Source organism: Triturus cristatus, chromosome 10 (genome assembly GCF_964204655.1).
Source record: "Triturus cristatus chromosome 10, aTriCri1.1, whole genome shotgun sequence".
Classification (NCBI taxonomy): domain Eukaryota; kingdom Metazoa; phylum Chordata; class Amphibia; order Caudata; family Salamandridae; genus Triturus; species Triturus cristatus.
Window position 1 is genome coordinate 817,713,681 of NC_140593.1, and position 26,047 is coordinate 817,739,727.

Consider the following 26,047-nt stretch of genomic DNA (forward strand, 5'->3'; position numbering starts at 1 on the left):
ATTGTCATAGTTGGAGACAATGACACTGCCATGCTTCCTGTTTTACTCTATCACACCTCTTTTATTAAGGAAACCAAACTTAGTGATAAGGGATTAATCCGTTTTTAATTATTTATGCATGCAGAGGGATGTCTCCGATAAAAAGAGACACGATGCACAACACAGTAGCACCAAAAGGCCTTAAAACATGTAAAACTTCAACCATCATTGGCTGACAGTTTTACTTGTGCGTACATTTTTAATGCCACTGACATTGAAACATCATTTACTTGCCAGCACAGCAGAAACTGAAAATGGAACTAGAATGTTAGCAACTAGAGTGGCACTGGCACCTGCTGAGTGTCTACCTTAAGCATCCGCTGACCTCAAGCAGCAAGGGCAAGCTATGCTCTTATCTTACAGCATTAATTAAATGTCCCAATCGTCATAGATTCTCCACGATCAGAAAGAGAAACATTATGTCATCACATAATGTTACTAGATATGCAAAATGCTTTTTTTAGTTTGTGAATATTATATAGCAGCACTCATCAACTGTGCTACGTCAGAGTGCTCGGAGGCAACAAAACAAAACTTTAAACTTTACATAGCAAAGCACAGAGTTTAGAGTCCACCATTGTGTTTAAGATTCTAGTGTATCTGGCATTGTTCATTCTGGGAGACTCGTTTTTCAGGAATTTCCTGAATTGCAGGAAGGTGAGCACGAATGGAGCTGTGGAATGAAGTGTTTCAAAGTGTTGGGCCTTTGGCCCGCAAAGATCTGGCTCCATGCTGTACTCTTCTGAAGGACTGGGGTAGGATTAAATGTGAGGCAGCTGACCGTACATCTCTGGCTAGGGCGTACGGTGCTCCCGGATTTGACGATACCTCAGATGTTTGTTCAGTACCTATTGTGCACGATGTAGTGGGTTTCAACTTTGATTAGAACATTGGAATGTTGGAAGCTCCATTGAAAACAATGGAGCGCTCCGGGCTTATAATGGCTGGTATAAGCCCGAGCTCCAACATTCCAATGCTTCTTTGTTCACAGCTCTGACTGTGAACAAAGGCTTCAGAGAGCCTGAGGGGATTTGAATCCCCTCGCGCTCCCTGAAACCTTTGTTTTATTTGTTAGAACATTCTGCCCTCTATTGGCAGAATGTTCTAATAGCCTTATAGCCCTTCGTAGCAGGGCTATACCAGCTATTAAAGTCCCTCGCCTTCGGCTCGGGCCTGGTACAGCCCGCTACGGCAGGCTATAAGGCTATATTCTGTATTCCACAGTGAAAGCAGATAGATAGTGGGGTCTGAGGGAAAACTAACGGGCCACGTGGATAAGTCCCCCTACTCAATTTATATAAACAAAAGAGTCCACGGGTCCAAAAAGAGAAAGAAAAAGAAAAGAAGGATGTGAAAAACTGTGTGCAAGAACATGTTAACTGTCTAGATAAAGAAGTCCTCAGAAAGAGGACCTAATCCCATCACCCACCGAAGTGGCACGCTTCATCATATGGGATCTCCTCTCAACCGCAGCCTAGTACGATTGAGGAGCTACAACTCCAAGCCTTCGTCAAATGGAGGAGCTCGCGGATGTTTTAGCAGTGCTATGAGGACTAGATCTCCTAAAGGATCGATGAAGCTAACCTCTGGTGTGGTGAACGAATGATAAGTGTTGCAGTGTAGATACCAGTAAAATTGACTACGAGGAGAGAGGAAAAGAAAACTATTTAGTGAATAACTCCAAGTGCCAATATTAAAAAAGTTTGGACCATTTGACGCGTGTTCAACAATTTAAGGACTACGCCTTCATTAACTTTTTTAATATTGGCACTTGACGAAGGCTTGGAGTTGTAGCTCCTCAATCGTACTAGGCTGCGGTTGAGAGGAGATCCCATATGATGAAGCGTGCCACTTCGGTGGGTGATGGGATTAGGTCCTCTTTCTGAGGACTTCTTTATCTAGACAGTTAACGTGTTCTTGCACACAGTTTTTCACATCCTTCTTTTCTTTTTCTTTCTCTTTTTGGACCCGTGGACTCTTTTGTTTATATATATTCTGTATTCCACAGGGAGCCAGTGTAGAGCGCTCAAAACTGGCTTGGCATGGTCTAGTTTGTTTCAGTGCAGACAGGTTCTGTACTCTCAAGTCTGCACTCTTTGTAGTCTGGAGATTAGAGTTTAAGGAAGACTAATGCAGATGCTACATCAGATGGGAAATCTAAATTAATTATAGCTTACATTTTGCCTCAAGCATGTGTGCATCTAATCAACAAAAATAAAAGGTGTCAGTTTGGGCTCCACCGCACAATGTAAAGAATCGGTGCTTCTACAAAACTGCCAAATGTGGACCCTTTGCAAACCAAGGCCATCAATGTAACAGTGAAAACTCTCCTAGTGTATACAACCCCTGGTTGTAGCTGTACTATATTTACCACTTTATCGTCTCACGAGCAACAAGAACAAGAAAGAGGAGAAGTGGATAATGTTGAGAGATGAGCAAAGATACTTTCCTCACCAATGGCTCAAAAGAATCGAGTTCCCTTAATTGAGTTTATACGGGGCGCCCTAAACAAAGCAAGAAATACTTACTGGCCGGTCACACCATCCAAGCAATCACTGCTCACAGCTTCTCTCCTCTACAACCCCACCCCGTCATCCTCAGTGAGCTGTTGGGATGGAATAATACATCCCATCCAAGGTTTCCTGCTAACATTCTCCATAACAACTCTGGATTGAGTGACCACACAGACTAGGCTGAAACGACAAACCAGGAAAAGGAGTGGTGCCTGCTACTGAGCTACAAAGGTATTTGGGCGCCATATGACCACAACCCCACAAATATCAGCAGAAACATCTCCTGGCAAGGGGGCAACAATGCACCAATTGAATTCGTTTTCAAAAGTCTTGGGTCCCACAACCGCTTCCCTCCTTTGACTAGGGTGTATATTTAAGTCATAAGAGGCTTTATGTGGTGGATCCCGGGGGCAGTCAGGGAATAGAAAGATTGTGTGGCTCTGCATTACACTACACTGCATTTATGATTTGTAGAGCACACTGCTACCAAAATAGCTTCATGGTACAAATAGGCTGCAAAGGGCAAACCAAGGAAATAAGATTAAATGCCACATCCCTTGAGAGATTGGGGCAGACAGCCGGAGAGTAGTTGCCAGCCTACAAATGAAGGCTGACGAAGCATCAACTCAGCAGTAAAGAAATATTTTGACCCAGCCAATGCTTTCCCTGAGCTGTCAACTCACAAGGGAAGGAGTACCTGGGTCCAGGCACAAAGGTCCAGTGCTTAATTTGTGCCGGTGGTTTCCGGTGCTCGGCACTGGCACTTAATTATCAGCATCGGCTCGAGTGACAGTCCACCACATGGTGCCACTGTCTGTTCAATTTTGAGATGAGCACACCAACCGTGTTTATTAAGTCAATATACATTGAAAATAAACAATACCAGCCTCTCATGCCATTATTATATCTTTGCGTATCATGAAATAGTGTGAATTGTCATACTTTTAGGAGTGCGATGGTTAGCAGATATGTTGGTACTGTCATTGGCAGCTGGCAGGGTATGAGTGGGGCAGACTGCAGTGCCCTTTCCAGAAGGGCCCTGGCACTTAATTTTTTACAAATTAAGCACTGCTCCTGCCAATACTCCTTGATGCCACACAATAAGCATTGAGAGTGCATTTCTTTTTAGGAACCAACATACCTTGGGTCTTGGTGACAAACGGATCCAAATTGTCTTTTGCTCCTATTTGAAAACAGCGGTGTGCTGTTGTGGTACGGCCACTTCACCCACACGGCAAGAGTAGACTGAAAACACAGACACAGAGAGTTATGAAAAAATAACCAATGGTGGCATAGGACACATAAAATATCTGTTTTTACATAATATTCTTTTGGATTTCTTGACCTAAATCATTGCTGTAGTTGCCACTGGATGCTAAATACAAGCAATAAAGAAAGGCAACAGACAATCCCACAGACAGCTGATAGCAAATCAGATTATCAAAAGATAAGGGCAAATTTGTACTTTTTATACTGTTTCCCTCTATGGATATCTGACTCCACCACGTGTGCATTTCTCTACTCAGGAGAAATACTGACCACTTTGTAATAGGCGATACCCTTGCTGATGCCCTCGGCGCATGCGGGGGCTCCCCTACGCGACTCCATTTTTTAGGTTTCGGTGAATATATTTATGGGGAGGCTAAGCTGGGATCATGAGCGACAATATTCGTCTGTAAAAAGGACCAGACTACCAACACCACGTTTTTTACATCCATGAAAGTTTCAGATCATATTTTCTGACATGATGAGTAAAGCACTGTGAGATGGGAATGTGCAAGGATGCAAAGCTGGTTCCTGATGGTGGTGCTACCGTGCGGTCTGGCCAAGTCCCATATATACTGGGATTTCATCCTCTCATACAGAAGTTGTTCACACAGAATTTGCACCACCAAGGTGCAATTTCAGTTCGAGCAAATCTCACAGGGATGGGTTTGTTGGCAATCCAGTGGGGTCACTCCTGCAAGGTTGCCAAATTGGCAACTGGAAGTGGCACATTTGTGAGCTTTCACTCATGTTTTAACCCCTTGCATGCCCGCCCCTTTCCCCGCCCAGTGCCGCGCCTTTCATTAGCGGGCGGAGTTCATGACGAGCTGGACTCGTCATGGGCACAGCGCCACCGCAGCCCATGACGAGTCCAGCTCGTCATGGGCACTGAAGGGGTTAAATGTAGTATGCACCATAAACATGCTTCGAAATGTACTTGAGGATCGGAATGGGGAGTTAAGCCCCTACCCATAATTAACAGGGGTGCAGGGGCGGTGGTTTGTTAATGGGGCAATTCTTTTCCCTGAAGAATCCAATAGAAAATGTAAACAGTGCACGTGTATATCGATATACCATTTCTTCATGTGTTAATGTAAACTTGTACATGTCCACGTGCTAAACAGACTCATGGGCACTCCTGTGAATCGGCGATAGTCGGAAAACTCCTGGAATTGCTTTATAATTCTATAAAGCAAAACATTTATTGAAAACAGAAGCTTAAGCCTATGTAGCAAGTTTCCAAAATAAATGAATAATTCCAAAATAAATAATATTCTAAATAACTGTACTCTACAGCTGATAAAAGACTTACTGAACATTCTTCCTCCGAGGTCTGCAAACAGCCTGACTTGTCATTCCTCACACAGCAAGCAGACTGCCTCTCTTTTCCTCTTGCAGCAATAATGAAGTTATGCACCTGCTGATCTTGTCTCATACAGGGTGAAAATTTTGCGCCAAGGTGGATTAGGGCTTCCTGTAAAAACAATACATTTAGTAAGGTTGAGTAAAAGTGCACATGGGAAGATTACTGGCAATTACAACCCTGCTTGCCTCGCTTATAATCACTGTAAAGTAAAATGTAAACAAGAATGACTGAGTTGCTGTGTGTTGTCTGACTAAACCCATCAGAGCTTCTGGCAACAGACACTGGAATGTGAAGAAGGGATGAAAGGATGGAAAGTAAGAAAATACTTGGTAAAACCAATTGGACCTGGGTATTTACATATTTAGAAGTATCTGGCACGTGAAGCATTCCAGAGGTATCTCACGGGGCAGTAACGCAGGTGATTAATTCTTCGAATCAGAGAATTTGTTTGTGAGATTTGCTGAAGTTAGACGGTAGCACCTTCAAGTTCTCTGAGTGAGGTGGGTAGGAGGTTGAGACTGTAGGGCGCAGATGAAGTTAAGGAGGTATGGCTGATAGAAGGAAATGGGAAGCATCTACATCTGGATTTCATAACTAGAATGAAGATCTTGTCAAGAGCTAGTTGTAAACCAGCAAGTCCAATACACTGGTAAGCGTAACAAGAACATTTTGTAGGTACGAATCGGAGAACCACTATGATGACATGTGAGATATGATGTTCACATATTGTAGGCGAATGCCACCAGTGATGTAACTGATGTATGTATGTGTATGTATGTGTTTTTTTTAAAGCGCACTGCTGCCGAGGCGTCGTGGCGCTGTAGACCGCTGGGGAACCCGTCCTGGCTATCCCTGTGAGATGGTCCCTCCTGGGTATCTCCAAGGTGTAACCAGGCATCCCCGGCGAATGTGGGGGGCCATTGTGGAGATGAGGCAAGCTAATGCCCAGAGTTGCCAAGTGTGATCCCTGGTTAGAGTAGGCACCGAGGCGAGAATTATCGAGTCCGCTGGCCCTGGTCCACAACCCTGCCGCGTCGGGAATTGAACCCTGGTCCCAGGCCGTCCTCTGCTTCCGAGTCTGCCACCTCTAACCAGTGAGCCACACTACTCCACATGATGATGCCGTTGGTGCTGGCATATATATTATCATCATTGATGCCTGCAATAATGCCATTTGTTTAGTTAAATGTGTTGTCAAGTACAAGTTTATGAGCCGGTCTTTGGGATTCACATTCCTTAACCAGGCAAATAGACACGTTTGATGTTTTGTATGCTAACATTAACCTCATTTCAACTCACGTTTTTTAGTGTAATTTCTAAAGCTTTTCTGCTGGGCGGCAGCATTCGTTTCTGATTAACTAATGCAATATCAGGAGAATCAAGGCTTCCACTCAATGAACCCAATTCAGACTAAGGGGTCCATTAGGATGTAGGGTGGATTGCCACCGCCCGCATGGCGGTGACGATCCGCCCTACATCCTTCCCTGCCCGCCACCCATTTCCCCCCCCGCCATATTAGTATGGCGAGGGGGACCCCGGCGGACGGAAAGACCATCTGCCGGTTTTCTGCTGGTCACATAGGTGACCGGGCGGAGAAGGGGCCTGCTATGGTGGCGGTGTCTGTTAGACAACACCATCCATATTAGGAAGGCAGCGGGAAGCTGCCTTTCCGTGGCGAAAGGCATGCGGATAGTGACTTTGGGGGCCTGTTGTGGGCCCCCAGGGTATAGGGGGGGTGAGGGGTGCACATGGGGGTACCTATGGTACTCCCCTGCATTGTCATTGACATGGTGGCAGGAACCACGCGGTGCCTGTCACCTTGTGCATGACGATGCACACAGTACATTCCCAGAATTGTGGCGGACGGTGCTGTGAGCACCGCCTGCCACAATGCTGGGGATGGAGGATGCCACGGTGCCATCCTAATTGCAGCTGCGGGACTGCCGCACCACTGGTGGCCGGTCCTAGCACCGCTAGGGTGGCGGGCGGACTAAAGTCCTAATCAGCCCCTAAATATCTAAAAGGCTTCCCTGATCCAGCCTAATGGCAGTCAAGATAGAGGAAGCATGCTCGGGAAAGCACCATGACGCTAATAGCTAGGTCCAGGTCAGTACATCCTCCTGGAATACTCTGCAAAATGTAAAAAGAAAGCGAGGTAGTTTACATGACTTCGAGAATGGTTTCAGGAATTTAGAGCTTCCATCTATGTTATTCCCTTCACTGTTTTCAGAAAAAAAATCAATATTGAAAATATTATTTAATACCGCTCTCACCAAATATTAGACTTGCTAAATTAACACAATGCCATATAACAAGATACTGAAATGATATCCCAAATGCATGAACCTTGCAAATGAAAACTGCAATTATGTATTGCAAAGAATTGAAAAGTGCATGCGGTTTTCCATTTAATGATAAAACCTAAATAAAAATGAGTACAAATCAAAAATTAGTAATTTTATCAAACAAAATTAAGTCAGTCACTACTTATTGAAAGGAAATGAAAGAATATGACTTACAGAACTTGGTCCAATCCAAAAGTTTTCTTGTTGCACATATCTTACACTTTCGTACACACCTCTGTTTCTGAGGACCTTAAAAAGAAAAAAGTAACTTTTTACAGGATTCTATACAGTACGAATGCACCACTTGCGGTGCAGCCAAAACATTTAAGTAAAACTGGCACTATCCTTCCAGAGTCCAGCTATTTGCTTACAAGCAAACCTGATACCGAACATTTCAAGAGTTGATGTTCACTCAGATACCAGAAGCTCCATAATGGCACAGGGTTGGCCACAGAAGGCATGTTGTAACCCATTTTGGGACAGAAGCTCTTTTAGGAAATATAGACAAGTTAATTCTTTGGCATTCAAAAAAAGGGGATGCACAATGTGTTAAGGAAAAGTCATGATATATAAATATAAAGATGTATTTCTGCAATCAACTTAATGAACCTTTGTGTGTACGATAGTTTTCTGAACAAAAGAGATTGGCAAATCAAAGTTTGCTACAGAGGCAACTTTTCACCTGGCAAATATTTTATATCACCAATTGTCAATTCATTAAGGGGCTCATTACGATGGCATTGTCTCAGGGAGTGGGTGGCAGTCCCACAGGGGGTATTAGGAAGTGACCACCACCGTGGCATACTTTGCATTGGGGTGGGTGAAAACGGCACGGTTTACATTTTCCTGCACTACGTGACAGGTACCATGCAGTACCTGCCACATGGTGCACGGAAATGTAGGGAGGCACCATAGGTGCCCCCAACCCCCAAACAGAAGTGCCCGTGACAAAGGGGTGCCTGCTACGGGCCCCTAAAGTCCATACCCGCCAGCCTTTCCATGGCGGGTGAACCGCCATGGAAAGGCTGGTGGGGATGGACCATGATAATCCCAACGGTCGGTGCCTGGTAGGTACCGCGGCCATGTATGGAATTGTAATTGCCTCCGCAGCAGCAGAAACTCCGACCGCCACGGACCCAACCACCATTATAATATGGCGGACGGGAAATGGCCTCACAATGGCGGTGAGCCGCCCTCCTACAGCCTGTTGGTGGCGGGTTCACCATGATTGTAATCAGCCCCTAAGATTAAAGCATAGACAGTAAGCTTAAAAAAAGAAATTGGCAATTCCTTGGCCTGTACGTTACCATGTGCCAACCATCGAAATCCAGTGCCCGTGCACTTAAAATCTTTTTTAAGCTATTGCCATTGTAAATGAGAATGTCTTTTCTTTATGTGTTTTAAAACCCAACACACATATAAAAGGCATTGTTATTTATAATGCCAATTTCTTAAACTCTCGCAAATGCGAGGCCATGTTAAGGGTGGCCATGCCCCTTTCTTTAGACACTGCTCGCCGTATTCAGGTTACAGTGAGCAGCATCTAAAGAAAGAGGTGCGGCCAACATTAACGTGGAAGCGCGGTATGGGACGCTTTCACCGCAAAAAAAATAAAATAATAAAGATTCTGTAGCGCTGCCGGTAAAGTTAAAGCGGACCGCACTGCAAATTAAATAAATAAATAAGTGCGGCCGCTATAGTTAAAGCAGACCCCGGGCTATTACTATTAAAAATATAAAAGCTGGTGGCGTGCTGCCTTGTAGGAAAGCACGTCATTGGTGGAATACTGGAAGATCATTAAAGAACATAGTACTCACAGAGCAGATAAAGCAGACCATGTAACAATATAAGTAAAAAGTCCAGTCCTTATGGGAGGTTACAAATGCAGAGAAGGCGGTACCAAGGAGGGACTACCAAGCCTATTTATCAAACAAAAGCAATGATTTCGAAAGGACAGTAACAGGAGCCAATTGAAAAGATGGGCGGGGAAATGGGCGGAGCTTCTATTCCATACCTCAATACAGCATGCCTCACAGAGCAGCGAATGCGCTGCCCAGGTTCGACCTAAAAACACATCTACCAAGACAGTTTCTGTTGCTCGTTTGGTTTAACCCTGTATTTTTGGTTAATTATATACTATCTGAAGAACTTTCAAGTGATACATTAAACTGTGAATGCTGATTAGTAGCATTACATTGGCTGCAAGAATCAGCCAGCAAGAATACAGAGACAGGTTCATTGGAAATCCCAACACAACAGTCCCACTGAAACAATGTCATGACTGGTTAAGTACCAGAGCATAGTGAAAACAACCTGCATTATAGAGTTACCATTTAATACAGCAAGCAACATAAACAAGCAGAATAATAAGAAACAATGGCTTCTACTTAAATCAGAAGAAGATCTCAAGGACCAGAAAGGTATTAATTTATTATAATTTGAAAACTAACTAACTCAAAATAAAAACTCGACACTTGCTTTCTAGATACAAGTTTAAGAACAGGATGCTTTTTAGGATGGCCCAAATTATTTTATGGATGTAGAAGCTGCCTTATTTGCCCATAACCCCAGCACTAAGTATAAAGTATTTGAACATAAAGGGAAAATAGTCAATTGAAACGTTTAGTACCTGCACTAGCATTAAACCACTTACACTATAACATGTTAAGCTATTGACATATGTATAGCGTAAAATCTGCCATTGATGTGCCACTGCAGAACCTTTGTAACATCAGCAAAGATTTTTCAAATAATGCCAGTGTGACTTGATTTAGTTAGGCAGTGCTGTGGAATGCTTAAAGCAAAGGTCTCTAGTCATTTTAGAACCATCAAAAATAACTGTCCATTACACCCACAGGCTACTCACTACAAAACCTCTGTGCTTCGGCCACCTCTTTTGCATGTCGCGGGGTGACACTGAGATCGTGAGTATCTTAGGAAAGGCAACTTAGTCAAACATCTGATGATTCCTTTATGTACGAAACCACACTGACCAATCAATCAAGAGGAAATACCACACTGTCATAATGAATTTTTATGAATATATTTCGGATCTTAAATTTGATAATGTGTTTAGAGATCTAAACATGTCTTTTAGTCCATTGAAATAGTGACTTAATGTTTCCTAACAGTAGGCTTGCATATTTTTCTACCAATGGTGAACTAAGTCACACAGTTAGAAGAATATTGTTAGGGAGTGCTGAAATCTAATGGCTATAGCAAATAATAACTATTTTCTTTTTTTCACTAATCTCTACCAGTTAATATAGCCCAGATTGAATGGTGAAAGGTGGTGAATTAACTATTTGTTATTCGCATCTCTGCAGAGTAAAGCTACATCATATAGTACACCCCTCCTTATTAGCATGCAATATGTCCTTGTTGCCAAATAGTCCTCGTTTATCTTTCCTGACACTTTTCTTTCTTGATGTAACACATTTATTTACTGTAGTGCACAACACAATCATTTACGATAGTGTAATTAATATGAGACAAAGCAGTGTACATTGGTATGGTAAATAGGCAGACAGCATTACTGTGCATTAAATGGAGAAATCACTCCATAGATATTAAATTTATGTCGCAATACATTTATCATATAAACAAAAGGTATCAAGTTGAGTTCCACGCAGCCAGTCCGTGACTCAGTGCTCTTCAAAGTAAAAACCAGCACTTTAAAGAAGATGTAAGGTATGTTTATTTTCGGATCACATATCTAAAACCCCACAGAAAGATGGAAAAGCAATAAGCGAATTTAAAAAACAAGTTGTATGAGTGGACTAGGAGCTGCAACAATGGTTCATGGCATCCTGGAGCAGTATTGCATTAAGGAAATGTATCACAGAAAGTGGAAGCATGGTTTTGTGGAATCACAATAATGATGTCTCAAATGGCCACTGAACATAAGAACTACCAGTGGTTGTGGTAGAGTAAGGGCCATACATTTTCTCTCATGGGAATAGCAGGAACCGAGCTCTCCTGGCAGAGAGGCTATGTACACAGTTGTCAAAAGAACAGATGGAAGTAGTGATCACGTATGCCATTCTTCCACCAATAATACATTTCATCGTAATAGTTTAAATCCCAGAGACGTATAAGTCAGTTGTAAAACTGAGAGGCATTAATGTGAAGAAGAAAGATATTTACAAATAACATGAAAAGAGGACTCATAATGGCCACGAGTGGCAAAGGCATCTATGTTAAAAGTATTAGCATTTAAATCCTAAATGCACAGCCCATGATGACAGGTGATTTCTCCTGAATACCATCGCGCCTGAACACCATACCAGGTTATGCCGAGTGCACAAAGACAAGGATGGATACAAAAGTTCGAAAGGCTATTTACGAAGTTAGAGTAACAGCCTTTCACCTAAACTAGAGAAAATCAGATGCCATTTTGGACCAACTACTTGCAAATGAGGACACTTTTCAAGACTCAAAGTCAGGGAACCAATATGTGCATATGTGTTAATGAAACTACGTGAGAAGTTGGAGCAAATGCTTGAGGACATGTAAAGAGGATACTAGAAGGGGAAAAAGTGTGACAAAATTTAAAAAGCAACATCCCAGATTTGTCAAGCATTTAGTCTATGTAAGTAAGTTAAAAGAAAAATTAGTTTAAAAAAAACCTCAGGGTACTCAATTAAGTAAACTGCATCAAAAAGTGTAAATGTTCAGCACTTCAAATAAACAAGGGATTACATTTGAAGAGAAAATAAGCATATTTATAATGAATACTTGTATACCCACCAGGTGTGTGAACGAGCTAGTCTATGACAGGAGCCAAGTGAACTAGAAAGGAGGTGTTTTAATCAAATGCTTGAAGCAAAAAGATGATTCCTTGCACCGAGCGTCAGAAGATTGTTACACCGTTGGCATGACATGCACCCACAATGACGCCCTCCCACAGAGATCATATGAACGACAGTTTCTGTGGGCAAGAAACGGCTAGGGCGGTCGACCTCGAAAGAAGGGACCCGGGTTCAAGTCTCAGCAGGGAAGCTCAACATTCTGTGATTCTGGGCAAATCACTTAATCTCTCCGTGCCTAACAAAACAAAAATGTATGTGTCCATCTGGAACATAACTGGTACTCATTTAAAGCGCTCTGGTACCTTTGGGTCTAGTTTGCGCTATATAAAACTCCACACACAAAAAACAAGCATTGGCATAGCCAATAGGTCTCGCCTTTGGGACCTTATATGTGTTTAGCCATGCAACAGTTGCATAACTAAATACTTAAAGGTCCCAAAAGCGATACCTATTGGCTATGCCAAGCGGCCGTGAAAGTGATCGTGATCAAACATCAAAGTGGCCGTGCGGCCGCGAAAGTGAAAGTAATCGCGGTCAAGCGTGGCGCGCGCGCCCGCGCACATGCACTGTAGCTCTAGGCTGGCCTGGTACTTTTTGGAGCCCTCTCAATAAGTCTTGCCAGACCAGCGCATGCGCTGGGTCAGGCGAGACCTAAAAATATGGGACAGGACTGCCTCAGCTGCTAAGTGGATGGTTTAGAGAGAGATCTTACTGGTAGTCACAGAAAAGCTTGCACCAAACATGGGCATCAACTCGAAACCAGGGCAGATTTTTCCCGACGTCCAAAGAAGGCTCACACAACCCCACAACTACATGTTTTGGCTTGAATAACGTCCATGCAGCAGTCAATTTGTGATTTTACTATGGTTTCAGCTAGCAATGAACAACTATGGGGGTAGGGGATGAAGTATGTGTTTTTTCTAAAACATGATGTAAGCAACATGATATTTTTGAAGACATAGTTGACTTGAGAGTTCACAGAAAGGGTCCTACCAAGAATTATCACCAAGATTTTACTGTGTCTTTGTAGGAACAAGCCACACATCTCATGTGTCTAGCATCTTTTTGACTTTCAGAACCCATGGTTTTGTAAAACATTATCTATTCACTGGCGACTCCTCCTCGAAGGCGGAGGAGCATTGCCCCACTGAGTTGCAGCAGTGAAAGAAAGGAAAAATAAAATGATAATAACGTGATGATTTTATCATTTTATTTTTTCCTGCTGCGGCAGCATGGGGTGGGTGCTGCTCTGCTCACAGAGCAGGGCAGGGGAGGAGTGGTGGGCAAACTGAAGTGAGCATGACGCTTTGGCCGGCTGTCTCGGGCCAGCCAAATAGTCATGCGCACTTAGCATGTTCTCCACCCAGTTTGCATTACAGCCCCCAGTCCCGTTTGAGCGCCGAATTACGGTGCACAGACCAGTCACTGCATTGCAGTGTTGTGATTGGCTTAGGGGAGCCAATCACAACAGTGCGTTACAGTGTTGTGATTGGCTCAGGAGAGCCTTGCTACTTCCTGTTCGGCTGACGGAGGAGAGACAATGTGGGACAGAGCGGCAAGGAAGTAAGTGTATTTTTCTTTTTTTACACTCCCTTACACTCTCGCCCCCGCAACCCCAGAACCATGCCGACCGCCACTAAATCTACTCCTATGACCTCCCTCTACTGTTTTCTCTGCTAATTATAATCAATGAGATTTTAGTATTACCTTTTCTCATTTAGTTTCAATAATGTAGCACCCTACTTCCCTGTCAGAGATATCTGTCTGCAAAGGAAAACACTACTGAACCTTGTTTCCTTAAGCACACGTTTTGCACAAAGGGACTAGTTTGTGGAAAGGTAGGCCTTCCAGTGGCCTGGAGTCCACCTGACAACTATGCAAAGCATCTTCTAGGATTTTCTGTGAAGGTTGCTACAAAGGGTCCATGTTCACAAAATTCATACACTGGGTAACGCTTACGAAGGCCATTGCTGGGCTATGGGAACGGCCTGATTCCCAATCTGCTAATCTTGTGGTCTGACCAAAGTCCCTGCAATTCGCTTCTGCATCTGCCAATAGTCCTGCTAATCTTCTCCTGGCCCTTGGTTAAAATCAGCGACAGGGCTAATCTGAGGTCAACACAGATTTCTTAGTTCTCTGAAGATATAGGACGCTTTTAAAATTTTCCACGGATTCTTTCACATTTTGGAGATTACCTACAGATTTTCTATCTCTTTACTCTTTCTAAGAAAGAGAGCATGTAAAAGACTTAGAAAGGATGGAGGAACGACTGGGGCAAATAAGGCAGGCCCACACTGGCAACTACTGTTCTAAACATAGCAACCCCACAGGCAATGACCGAGAAATGTATTAACTTTAATAGACGTTCAGCTGAGTTCTAGCAGAGGGCTGGTCATCAGCAGAGAGAGTCTTTAGATGTAAACCGCTTAGCCCAAGTCACTTAGTAAATATTTTCTCTTTCCTCCGAAAACTGCATACATCAAGCAAGGTTGTGCTGTTGGGTGTCCCAACATGCAAAGATGAGCTTGAGAAAAGGTGGGTAAATGTGGAGATACTTTAATGAAAGGAGAGCATGCTACCTTAAATTAATCACAAATTATAAAGTGCTATCATACATATATTCCTGTATTGTGAAGACATCATTAGTAAAACTGCTTGAAAAATAAGAATGATTTTCTTTTTATTATTCTTAATTTCACTTGGTAGTGTCATTTCTGTACAGATATTCTTAGCATTGTTTTAACTCAGCCAACATGTCTATAACCAGGCTGATATGATATGCCTGTAGGTTTCTAAAGGCTAAAAAGTAAATAGTAATTCAAACACGAGTACATACTATTATAGTCACAATCATGGTTACCCTTTCGACTGAAACTTAGCGATGTACACAGGTAGGGCACGGCGAATAGGAAGCACACAATTAAGAAAGAAAAAGTGAAAAAAAATGCTTAAAGTATGAACAATACAAATACAATTGTAGTTATGTTTGGTATTCATTCATATGCAAATTTAAACAGGCTGACTGGTAAGTATGAATATAAAGTAATTTTCAAAGCCATAGTGGTTGCACAAAATTCAAAACCCTAAACTAAGGAGTATTTTTCATTTGTAGAAGGCTAGAACAACCTTAGTCAGAGCTATAAAAAGATAACAAGTATTCTGATGTGGGATATGAGTCCTGTTCTAGCACTAGTCTTTGTGAAAGGAGGGAAGAGGGTCTGGTGAGATGCATGTCCCATCAGCTCCATCAATAAGCCAGGAGCTTACCAGGATAAGATTATGCGCATGCACTTTATTTGGAAGAGGTCTTATTGGAAGAAGGAAAAATGACTCATACAAAAGCTTCTAGCGCAAAATGGATGGGGCACGACGCTGGATTCGAGCTGAAAAGTAGTTACCAGTAGTTGGATGTATACAGTGCAACTTTTTCATGTAGATAGATAAAAATGCAAGTCTGCCAGGAAAAAGGTAAACAAACATATTGGTGTGAATTTGCAGTCTCATATAATCAGGCAAGTATTAAATAATACATGGCCAGGTGTCTTACCTTGAATGATGAAATCAAGGTATAGGGCAGAACAACCATCCGTGCTGGGAAACAGTCAGGGCAATAATGCTCTAGTAACGGACCTCATGGGCCACGTTCGCGAGCAGAATGGAGTTAAGTCTGGGAAAGTAAGAGCCATCTGTTAGAGGCATGGCTTTCGAAAACAAAATGTTAGTAATAATAAGGGGAGTCTCTGCCTTAACATACACCGCTATTAGTCTTATGTGGCCACTGCATCGGATCGGCCACATGGTGCAACCGTAATGGTCTGAGAGAGGCACATGTGGGTGTGGCAACTGATGATATGGCCATATCGAGAATTGCCTACTTTGCAAGTATGTTATGCCCTAGTCGGAAGTGCTATCACGTTGCATGCTGTGTTGCCAAGGCATCAGCTATATTGGAAGGGAAAACATACAGTAATCAATATAACTAGTTGGTATGGTATGCAGTACTGGAAGTTCCTGTAGAAATATGTTAAACTTGTGCGGTGTCATCCTAGAATATAAGCATTGTTTTTATGATGACTAACTAAAGTGTGAATGAATATATCTCCGTAAATCCTGTCCCAGTGGGTAAAAACATAAGAGACTGCCATCTTGGAAAGATCTAAAGCTATTTGTGAAGGTATGTGGTCTGGTAGCTACATAGGGTGTGGGGTGCACCACCCCAATAATTTCTTAGAGTTTGGTCATAGTCTCTTGACAGGCCAGTGATGGTCGGGTCAGTTGCCACTGTCACATTATACCACTGCTAGGAGGGTGGGAGTTACTATAGTCTGTGTGGTGAGGGACAAGGGAAGTCGGCCGATTCAATTTGCCTGCAGGTGCCACAGGCACATGACTGTCACTCATACTGCTCACATGGATGACCCCAGTGACCCCATCCGCATATGAACACATTCTTCATTCCCTCCACATGGAGAAATGTTCAAAGTGGTGCTCAGTCAGGATTCCCGGCACACTCCTCCATCCCCACATGTATGAACAAGCATTTGCAATGCAAAAGGTCTCGCATTTGCGAGAGTTTGAGCTATTGGCATTGTAAATGACAATACCTTTCCTTTATGTGTTCAAAATCTGCAAGCGGTGCGTAAACATGCACTTTGTACTTATAGTTGTTGCTTAGGAGAAGTAAGGCTGGCAGTAACCGCTCCTCTTTTACTGCCAGCCATGAGTCTCGTAAGCAAGGACTATAAGTAGAAAGTGCATGTTTACGCACCACTTGCAGGTTTTAAAAACACAGACATAAAAGGTATTGTAAATTACAATGCCAATAGCTCAAACTCTCACAGATGCAAGACCTATTGCATTGCAAATGCTTATTTATTTTGTTTGGATTTTGTGTCTTGCACTCTTGCTTATCTCATTATAAAATCATTAAGCAAATAGAAAGGTGGCAGTGGTTTTTCAAAGCGCAGCCAGCACATCTGTTGTGTTTGCAAAGTTACCAGCAAGTATATGTTTATGGCGTGCTCAATGTAAATATCGTGCCACCCACAATATTATTCAGTACGCGGTAGTAAATCCTCCATGCACATAGCATATACAAAATACGGATAGCAGAGCACAGCACGTTTAGGTTGTTTTAGCAAATTGTTGACACGTGGATGATACAGCAGAACAGCCAACATGTGTTTCGTCATTTTGATACGACTTTTTCAAGGCTGTTAACAAAAAAACCCTATGAAAAACAAGTTCGGATGCAGTATCAGGGGAGATTCTTATTAGTATTGATAGTGTGCCGCATACAGTGCAATTAATAAAACATGCGAGTGAAAAACAGGAAGAAAAACGGATGTTGAAATTAGGTGATGGTTTAAGTCTCACAAACCCAAAATAGAAACAAGGTGAGTGTGTATTCATAAACAAATGAGCACAAATGTGCTATCCAATTAGAATCCCTGTTTGATAAGGAATCACAGAGGTGTATGTACCCGAAATGGTGAGAAGTTGTGATGCAACAGGCGAGTAAAAATCACCCATAAAAAGAATGAAAGAAGTTGGCTTCGTTGTTAGAAATAAGTAATAACGTGATCGAAAAAAGAGAGAGAAATAGAGGGTAGGTAAGTATTTACCTCTAACACAGCAGTCAATAGCGTAAAAACTCCACTTGGTCCACGTGGTTGAAGTTTAATAGTAACAAGTAACTACAAACTACTCCATTTTTTGTGTAATCATGGAGGTAGAAATTGCACAGCTGGTCACAAGAGGAAGAAAAAATTTCGTATAGAAATGTATCAGATGACAGATTTTTTAAAAATTATCTACTGTGTTGTAGTAAATGTGTTAATCGCAGTAATGGCAATTCAAATCGGGCTAGTCTGTGCCAATATACCAAAAAAGGTTGTAAGTCCTCTCTTACAATTAGTGACCGATTCCAGCCCCAGTCCCATGGGCATATTGTCAATGTAGTTAAAAGCAGCTATGTTGTGCTACATGACACGATAAAATCAGCTTGCAGATGCGTAATCTGACTGTTCGATCAAGAGGATGGGCAGTCTAATGGAGACCATTGATCTTTATAGATTAAGTAAGTCATATTTACATAAAATTTTGATGGCCCGTCAACTACGTAAACTAGTATTAACCGTTCTCATATAACAGTCACAATATTAAAAAAACCCACAAAACGCACTAGACAGCTTGCCTAGTATATATGGGTAAGCAGAGAGAACTCAGACCATTTCGCTGAGTGGGGGCCAACGTCTCAAGCCCTCATGAAGTGTAGTACTCTTCCTTCGAAATCTACAATAAACGGTAAACAAACCTATTCAAACCCAGCGAAGGACTCAAGTCTCGTCCCACTCATCTGTGTACCCCGTGGGATAATATAAACTTACCAGATACAGCACAGCTCCCCGCCTACACGTAAATCTTATGCAGCAGCGTTCTGGACTAATTCCCATATGAACGCAATGGAGCGTCATTCATGCGTGATTGACGTAACAAAGCACGTTCACGCATCGTGTCACCGTCATTTTCGTAGTTTATTGTGAACTATGAACGTACCATAGCAGGAACGTTAACTAACATGAGTCTACCTAAAAGGGACTCAGAATACTGACGGCTATACTGGTAAAGTGCGACTGTAGCAATCCTCAATTTAGAGTATTGTAAGAGTCACCTCCCACATACTATGCACCGAACCGGTCGGGTCAAAGATAAAAACATGAGAGATAAAAGGTAACAAAAAGAAAACTAAAGGTCCATGTAGTAGAACCAAAGTAGCTACGAATACACACTCAATAAGAACCCAATAATGGCACTGTATATATTCAGTATATAAGACACCCACAAGTTTAGTAGAGGGTGCCCAAGGAAAAGAACAGCTTAATAGCCACATGCATGGGGTGATTATGAGAAGAGGAGAAAAAACGTCTCTGGTCGAAATGACATGTTTTCTAAACCATAAATTCAGATCCAAAGGTAAGCAATAGGACTGTGAACAGTTAAAGGGACACGAAATGACATGTATTTCTAACCAATAAATTCAGATCCAAAGATAAGTAATAGGACTGCGAACAGTCAAAGGCACACACATATCCCAGGTAAGAGGACAAAAGTATAAACATAGGGATTGTTCATAAAGGCAGTGTACCACATTCTCAACAGAGTCATAGTATATTATCATGTGCAGCAGACCCATAGCGGCAACAAATTCTTAAGTAGTCAACGGTCTTCAATATAATACAGAATACGGGCAACAATTTACATAGCATAGTTGTTATAACAGTGCTGTCCTCATATAACGTTAATACACAAACAGTAACAACAATGAACGCCTTATCATTGTAATTATAATGAAATTATGTGTATGAGGAAAGTTTCTAGTTAACACAATTCCCAGTTGTGTCTCAATGCCAGGAAACACAGATTACCCACTGTTAGCCTAATCTTTAAGAAATACAAACATTTCCTTATCAATATTGAGGCCGTATTCCACCGTTCTTAATTTACAAATCCAGGAGGCCTCCAGTTTCCGTAAGCGTTGGACTTTGTCTCCCCCCCCCCCTCGGGTTGTCCTCAACGATCTCAAGTCCATGAAATTTAACACATGGCAGTTATGCAGAACCATATGTTGCAATAAAATGTACCGCTAAGGGATAACTGGTATTGGCATTTCTAATGGCCCATATGTGCTCCTGTATTCTCTCTTTTACGGGTCTAATTGTGCTACCCACATAGATGTTCTTACATACGCAGACAATACTGTATACCATGTATTTGGTGTTACAATTCATGAATGAGGTAATAGTGTATTCTCTTTGTGTGTTATATCTAAAGCGTTTGATCTTGTCTAACGTGTGGGAACAGACTGAACAGTGGCCACATTTATAGAAGCCAACTGGTGGTGTACCTAGCCATTGTGTGGTTTTTCTGCTTACTCTTGGGTTGTAAAAACTCAGACTGAGAATGTTGCGTACTGTTTGCCCTCGTTTAAAAATGATACTTGGTTTCTGGGTTATGACCTTATTGATATCTGGGTCTACCCGCAGAATGTGCCAATGCTTGTGTAAGATTTTATATAGCTTATTGCTGGAAGAATTGTATGGGGTAACCAAGGCCACTCTTTCTTTATATTTGTTGCCCTTACCCAGCTTGGGTTTGTATTTTAGTAGCTTCTCTCTTTTAAGGCCAAGTGCCTTCTTCTCAGCTACATCAAGTAACTTTGTGTTATAGCCCCTTGTCTTAAACCTATTGATGGTATCCTTCATCTCCTTTTTGTATATCACATCCTCACTACAGTTACGTCTTAACCTTGTGAGCTCCCCAAATGGAATAGAGTTGATTTGGGATTTCAAATGTGAGGTGTCAGCATGGCGAACAGCATTACACACAGTTGGTTTTCTGTGTAACGCTGATAAGATCAATCCCTCTTTTGCATATAATCTCAAGTCCAGGAAGGCAATCTCTGTCTTGCTGGAATGACAGGTAAATGTGATGTTATAGTCATTGGAATTGAGAACGGAGCAGAAATCATGTAACAAATTGGGGCCGCCAGTCCAAATCAACGAGACATCATCTATGTAGCGGCCCCAATAAATTACATGATTGATCAGTGAGTCAGGAAATTTGGACCAAATGTAGAATTTCTCCATCCAACGTATGAACAAGTTCTCAAAAGAAGGGGAAAATTTGGATCCCATGGCTACGCCTTGGTGTTGTTTAAACCATGTACCGTTGTGTAGGAAGACATTGTTCTCCAGGACTAGGGTGATCATATCTAGTAACATCATATGCTTTGTTGCATCACAACTTCTCACCATTTTGGGTATATACACCTGTGGGATTCCTTTTCTAAACAGGGATAGCACATTTGTGCTCATTTGTTTATGAATACACACTCATCTTGTTTCTATTTTGGGTTTGTGAGACTTCAACCATCACCTAATTTCAACATCCGTTTTTCTTCCTGTTTTTCACTCGAATGTTTTATTAAATTGCACTGTATGCGGCACAATATCAATACTAATAAGAATCTCCCCTGATACTGCATCCAAACTTGTTTTTCATAGGGTTTTTTTGTTAACAGCCTTGAAAAAGTCGTATCAAACGACAAAACACGTGTCAGCTGTTCTGCTGTATCATCTACGTGTCAACAATTTGCTAAAACAATGTATCCATGATCAAGATTGTGCCATATTGACTGCTCAACGTTTGGGAAATAAACTACTGTCTGACTGTATGCCAGTCAGTTTGGACTCTTAACGTGCTGTGCTCTGCTATCCATATTTCTCATTATAAAATCAGGACAAAACTAAAAACCTGGACAGGTGCAGGTAATCACCAATGAACCAAGAAGACCTAGAGGCCATGTCCTAAAAAAAGAACTGGATAACAGTATTAATCCAGTGAAAGGGAGCATAGTTCTGATAAGAGTGAATGGTAAGAACTGTTGCATTAGGTGTGACCCCCGTCTCCCAAAGTCGTGGCAAGGGCCCTCAAACATCGGAAGAACATCAGCCCCACCACATATCCCAGATGGATCAATATTGAGAGATGTTTCTTAAAATTGATTCAAGTCTTATTTTAGTGTACCTGGTAGTTCAATTGCAAGGTGCGTGGTGACAAAGTTTACCTTACACCAAACCAAACACAAGATCACCAAATCCTGATACAGATGTTCACAGTAATAAAAACAGCCCGGGAATCCAGACTTCTCAGTCCATATGCTATAATGCCAACCAAACGCCCATTTGAACACAGCTAATCCATTTGTTTACAGCTCGCCTAAATTAAACTGTTATATCCACAGATTATACTCATGTTTTAGGTTGGTCACCACCATTATGGTCTGCCAACTGACATGTGCCAGTGTGTTTGTGTCTGTTGTTGTGGTCTGCCAACATATATGTGCTAGTGTATTTGTCACCTGATATGGGCTAGTGTGTTTATGCCTGCTTTTTGGTTTGCCAACTGATTTGTATTGGTTTTTACTAATCACACAGATAATGTGTCATTGTCATTTGTCAACTGATATGTGCCAATGTGTTTGTGCCTGTTGTTACGGTCTGCCAACATATATGTGTTAGTATATTTGTGCCTGTTGTTATGGTCTATCAACTGATAAGTGCTAGTTAGTATGTATGTGTCTGCTGTTATGTTCTGTCAACTGATATGTGCTAATATGTTTGTGTCTTTTGTTATGGTCAGTCAACTGCTATTTGGTAGTATATTTGTGCCTGTTGTTATATGGTTTATCAACTGATATGTGCTAAAGTGTCTGTGCCTGTTGTTAGTGTCTGCCAACTGGTTTGTGCCTGTTGTTACAGTCTGTGTCAACTGATATGTGCTAGTTTGTTTGTGCCTGGTGTTATAGTTTGTCAACTGATATGTGCTACAGTGTTTGTGTCTGTTGTTATGGATTGCCAACTGATATGTGCTACTGTGTTTGTGCCTGTTGTTTTGGATTGACAACTGATATATGCTACTTGTTTGTGCCTGGTGTTATAGTTTGTCAACTGATATGTGCTACTGTGCTTGTGTCTGTTGTTATGGATTGCCAACTGATATGTGCTACTGTGTTTGTGCCTGTTGTTTTGGATTGACAACTGATATATGCTACTATTTCTGTGCCTGTTTTTATGGCCTGCCAACTGACATGTGCCAGTGTGTTTGTGTCTGTTGTTGTGGTTTGTCAACTGATATGTGCTAGTGTATTTGTCACCTGATATGGGCGTGTGTGTTTGTGCCTGCTTTTTGGTTTGTCAACTGATATGTGCCAATGTGTTTGTGCCTGTTGTTAAGGTCTGCCAACATATATGTGCTAGTATATTTGTGCCTGTTGTTATGGTCTGTCAACTGATAAGTGCTAGTTAGTATGTTTGTGTCTGCTGTTATGTTCTGTCAACTGATATGTGCTAATATGTTTGTGTCTTTTGTTATGGTCAGTCAACTGCTATTTGGTAGTATACGTGTGCCTGTTGTTATATGGTTTGTCAACTGATATGTGCTAAAGTGTCTGTGCCTGTTGTCAGTGTCTGTCAACTGGTTTGTGCCTGTTGGTACAGTCTGTGTCAACTGATATGTGCTAATTAGTTTATGCCTGGTGTTATAGTCTGTCAACTGATATGTGCTACTGTGTTTGTGCCTGTTGTTTTGGATTGACAGCTGAAATATGCTACTATTTCTATGCCTGTTTTTATGGGTTGCCAACTGACATGTGCCAGTGTGTTTGTGTCTGTTTAGTAGCGACGGGTCTTTTCACCAGGCACTTTGGGCGGAGGATAAGTCTGGGTCAATAAAATCTTGTTAACTTCCTACTATCTTGAAGGCAAAAACTCTGACGATGGGTAAACATCGAACTGGACAATCTGAAATACACTTTTATCTCCGATCCCCGCTCCCAGCAGACCTGGCTACTCTCTGACATTTCCTCTTTTGTGAGACCAGAGTGGAGGAGCCCTGGTCAAGAGAGGGAGTGTGGGTCAGGGGAGGGGGGCACCATTGATCCCATTCTCGTCTGGTTTTTGTTGCAGTGTTTGGATTAAAAAATGTGACGAGCAGTAGGTCACTGGCGCTAGATAACAATATTGGGCAATTAGCCTCCTAAACAGCCCCTTTAATCTAATGAATGTGCTCCGAAAAACTTTACCTAGAGCATTTTATTTCAAAGAGAATACAACAAACGATGCTTGGAAGGAGAAAGGCCAATGCCAGGCATTGTTGGCCCCTTTGTGCACTCTACCTCACATTGACTGTGAGCAGAGGTGGCAAAGGGAGTGCACAATAAAGGGGGCTTTTGTGCTGGGCTCCCGGAGACAGGCCATGACAGGCAGCAGCAGATTTAAAAGCTGACAGTGAGGCACTACATAAAAAGAAAAACAAGCTAGGATATGGGCAACGTAGACGGTCTCGTGGAGGAGGCGGGGTTTTAGGTCTGGTTGGTGAGGGTGGAGAAACAGACACGAGGGCGATGGAGCGAGATTAATCAGGAATTGGGTGTGTGGGGGATGGAGATAATACTGGGCGCCTGTGTTAAAGTGAAAGCGGGTATTCTATTATGTCATAGATGTTAAGGTAAATAATTCTTCTTGACTTTTAACATGCCGGTTTCTAACAATTATGCCTGAATAATGGTTAATGTATAAGATGTATGTTTGGCATGGTAGTTCACTCCATACAATATGATATGCTATGTAACCCTGCAATATTCATCTCCACATACCTATGTATTATTCAATATTGACAGTACTGTTCTATTCCTCATGTAGAATGATCGCCATACTTACATCTGCATGCCTATGTATTATCCTCTAAACAATGAACTATTCAACCCTTGATGTACAGCGTTTATTATATCAACTTATGCACAGCCTCCTCCCTCTTCCCTGGTGTTACTTTCCTTTCCTACTGTGGATTAGTTTTGCTTACCACTGTATCTCTCTGCTGTAAAATGCAATAAAATATTTTGAACACAAAAAAAAGTGAAAGCGGGCGCCAGTGTTGTTATTGAAAGCGTGCGCCCGTGTTAAATTGAAAGTGGGCGCCTGTATTGTTATTGAAGGCGGGCGCACATGTGCTGCCTGCACTAAGAGAAACTCAATGAAGAAAGTAGTGCTTACAGACTAAGAAACACGTACCATGTAACAACCGAAGTAAAAGGGCCAGTCACCATAGGAGGTTACAAATAAAGACAAGAAGGTACTAAGGAGGGACTAACAAGCCTATTTAGGAATCCGAATCCATCATTTACCAAGGACAATGACACAAGCCAATGCCAAATATGGGCAGAGAGTGGGCGGGGCTTCTATTCCATACTGCACTACAACAAGTCTTGCAGAGCAGAGCAGCACATAACCTAAAAAACAGATGTAGGTGTTGCATACTTTTAGTTTGAATCAGGTATTCTTAATTAGATTCTGAATACTTGAATCAGACAGACTCGCAGCAAGTCAATCACTGATCCCTGTACTATGTGACAGCGGACCAGGGGCCTGTGGGGTGGTGACAGGTCTGTGGTAATCTCGGCACAGGGTACACGATTGTGAACCCTCCCAGATAAAGGGACCCGCTTAGCCAGAAGCCGACATATAAATGATTATGTTTTTATAATAACGAACCATCATGGCTGACAAATTTCTGTGCGCTATTTTCTTTGCATTCTGGGACATGCCGTCTCGGCCTTACAATGGGATAAACAGGAGTACAGGTCCCAGAATGCAACAAAATAAACTGAACTTGAGTAACTAATCATGCATTGACCTGGGAAATCTGCTTGGCCTGCTACATGCCACAGTGTTATTGTGGAGCGCTATAAATAATGGCAGTTACTGGTCCTTAATAACATGGATGGTTAATGTAAGGTGACCAGACTTTGAATATCAAAAACTGGGAAGTTCCACAACCACAGAAGTAGGGATACAATTTTGTATCAGGCGATGTGCACAGATTGCTTATACTAATACTCCTCACCAGCACAGAAAACTTAGACAAAGAGTGCCTAACCGGTAACTAAATATATATTTTAGGCACAGTATTATAAATGTTACTTTGCCCTCTGAAAAGCACTGTTAACTAACTATACACTGGAAGACAAGATAATGTGCCTCCCTATGTGTTCATTCAAACCTTTCTGAGCAAATGTCACATATTACATTTACTGTAATCTGCCGGGGCAGATGGCGAAAAACTGGGTCTCTCCTGGCTAATTCAGGA

At 42.1% G+C, this 26,047-nt stretch overlaps 1 protein-coding gene across 6 annotated transcripts in view; it reads right to left on the minus strand.

The window, feature by feature from the left end:
• RHBDF1 (rhomboid 5 homolog 1) overlaps positions 1-26,047 on the minus strand; it is a 430,268-nt gene that overhangs the window by 31,472 nt on the left and 372,749 nt on the right. For all 6 annotated transcript variants that reach the window (XM_085628414.1, XM_085628412.1, XM_085628413.1 and 3 more), the window contains 3 exons: positions 7,704-7,778; positions 5,131-5,292; positions 3,694-3,797 (listed from right to left, as the gene is read on the minus strand). In XM_085628414.1, the coding sequence (XP_085484540.1) occupies positions 3,694-3,797; positions 5,131-5,292; positions 7,704-7,778 (341 nt within the window). The remainder of the gene's footprint in view (positions 1-3,693; positions 3,798-5,130; positions 5,293-7,703; positions 7,779-26,047) is intronic.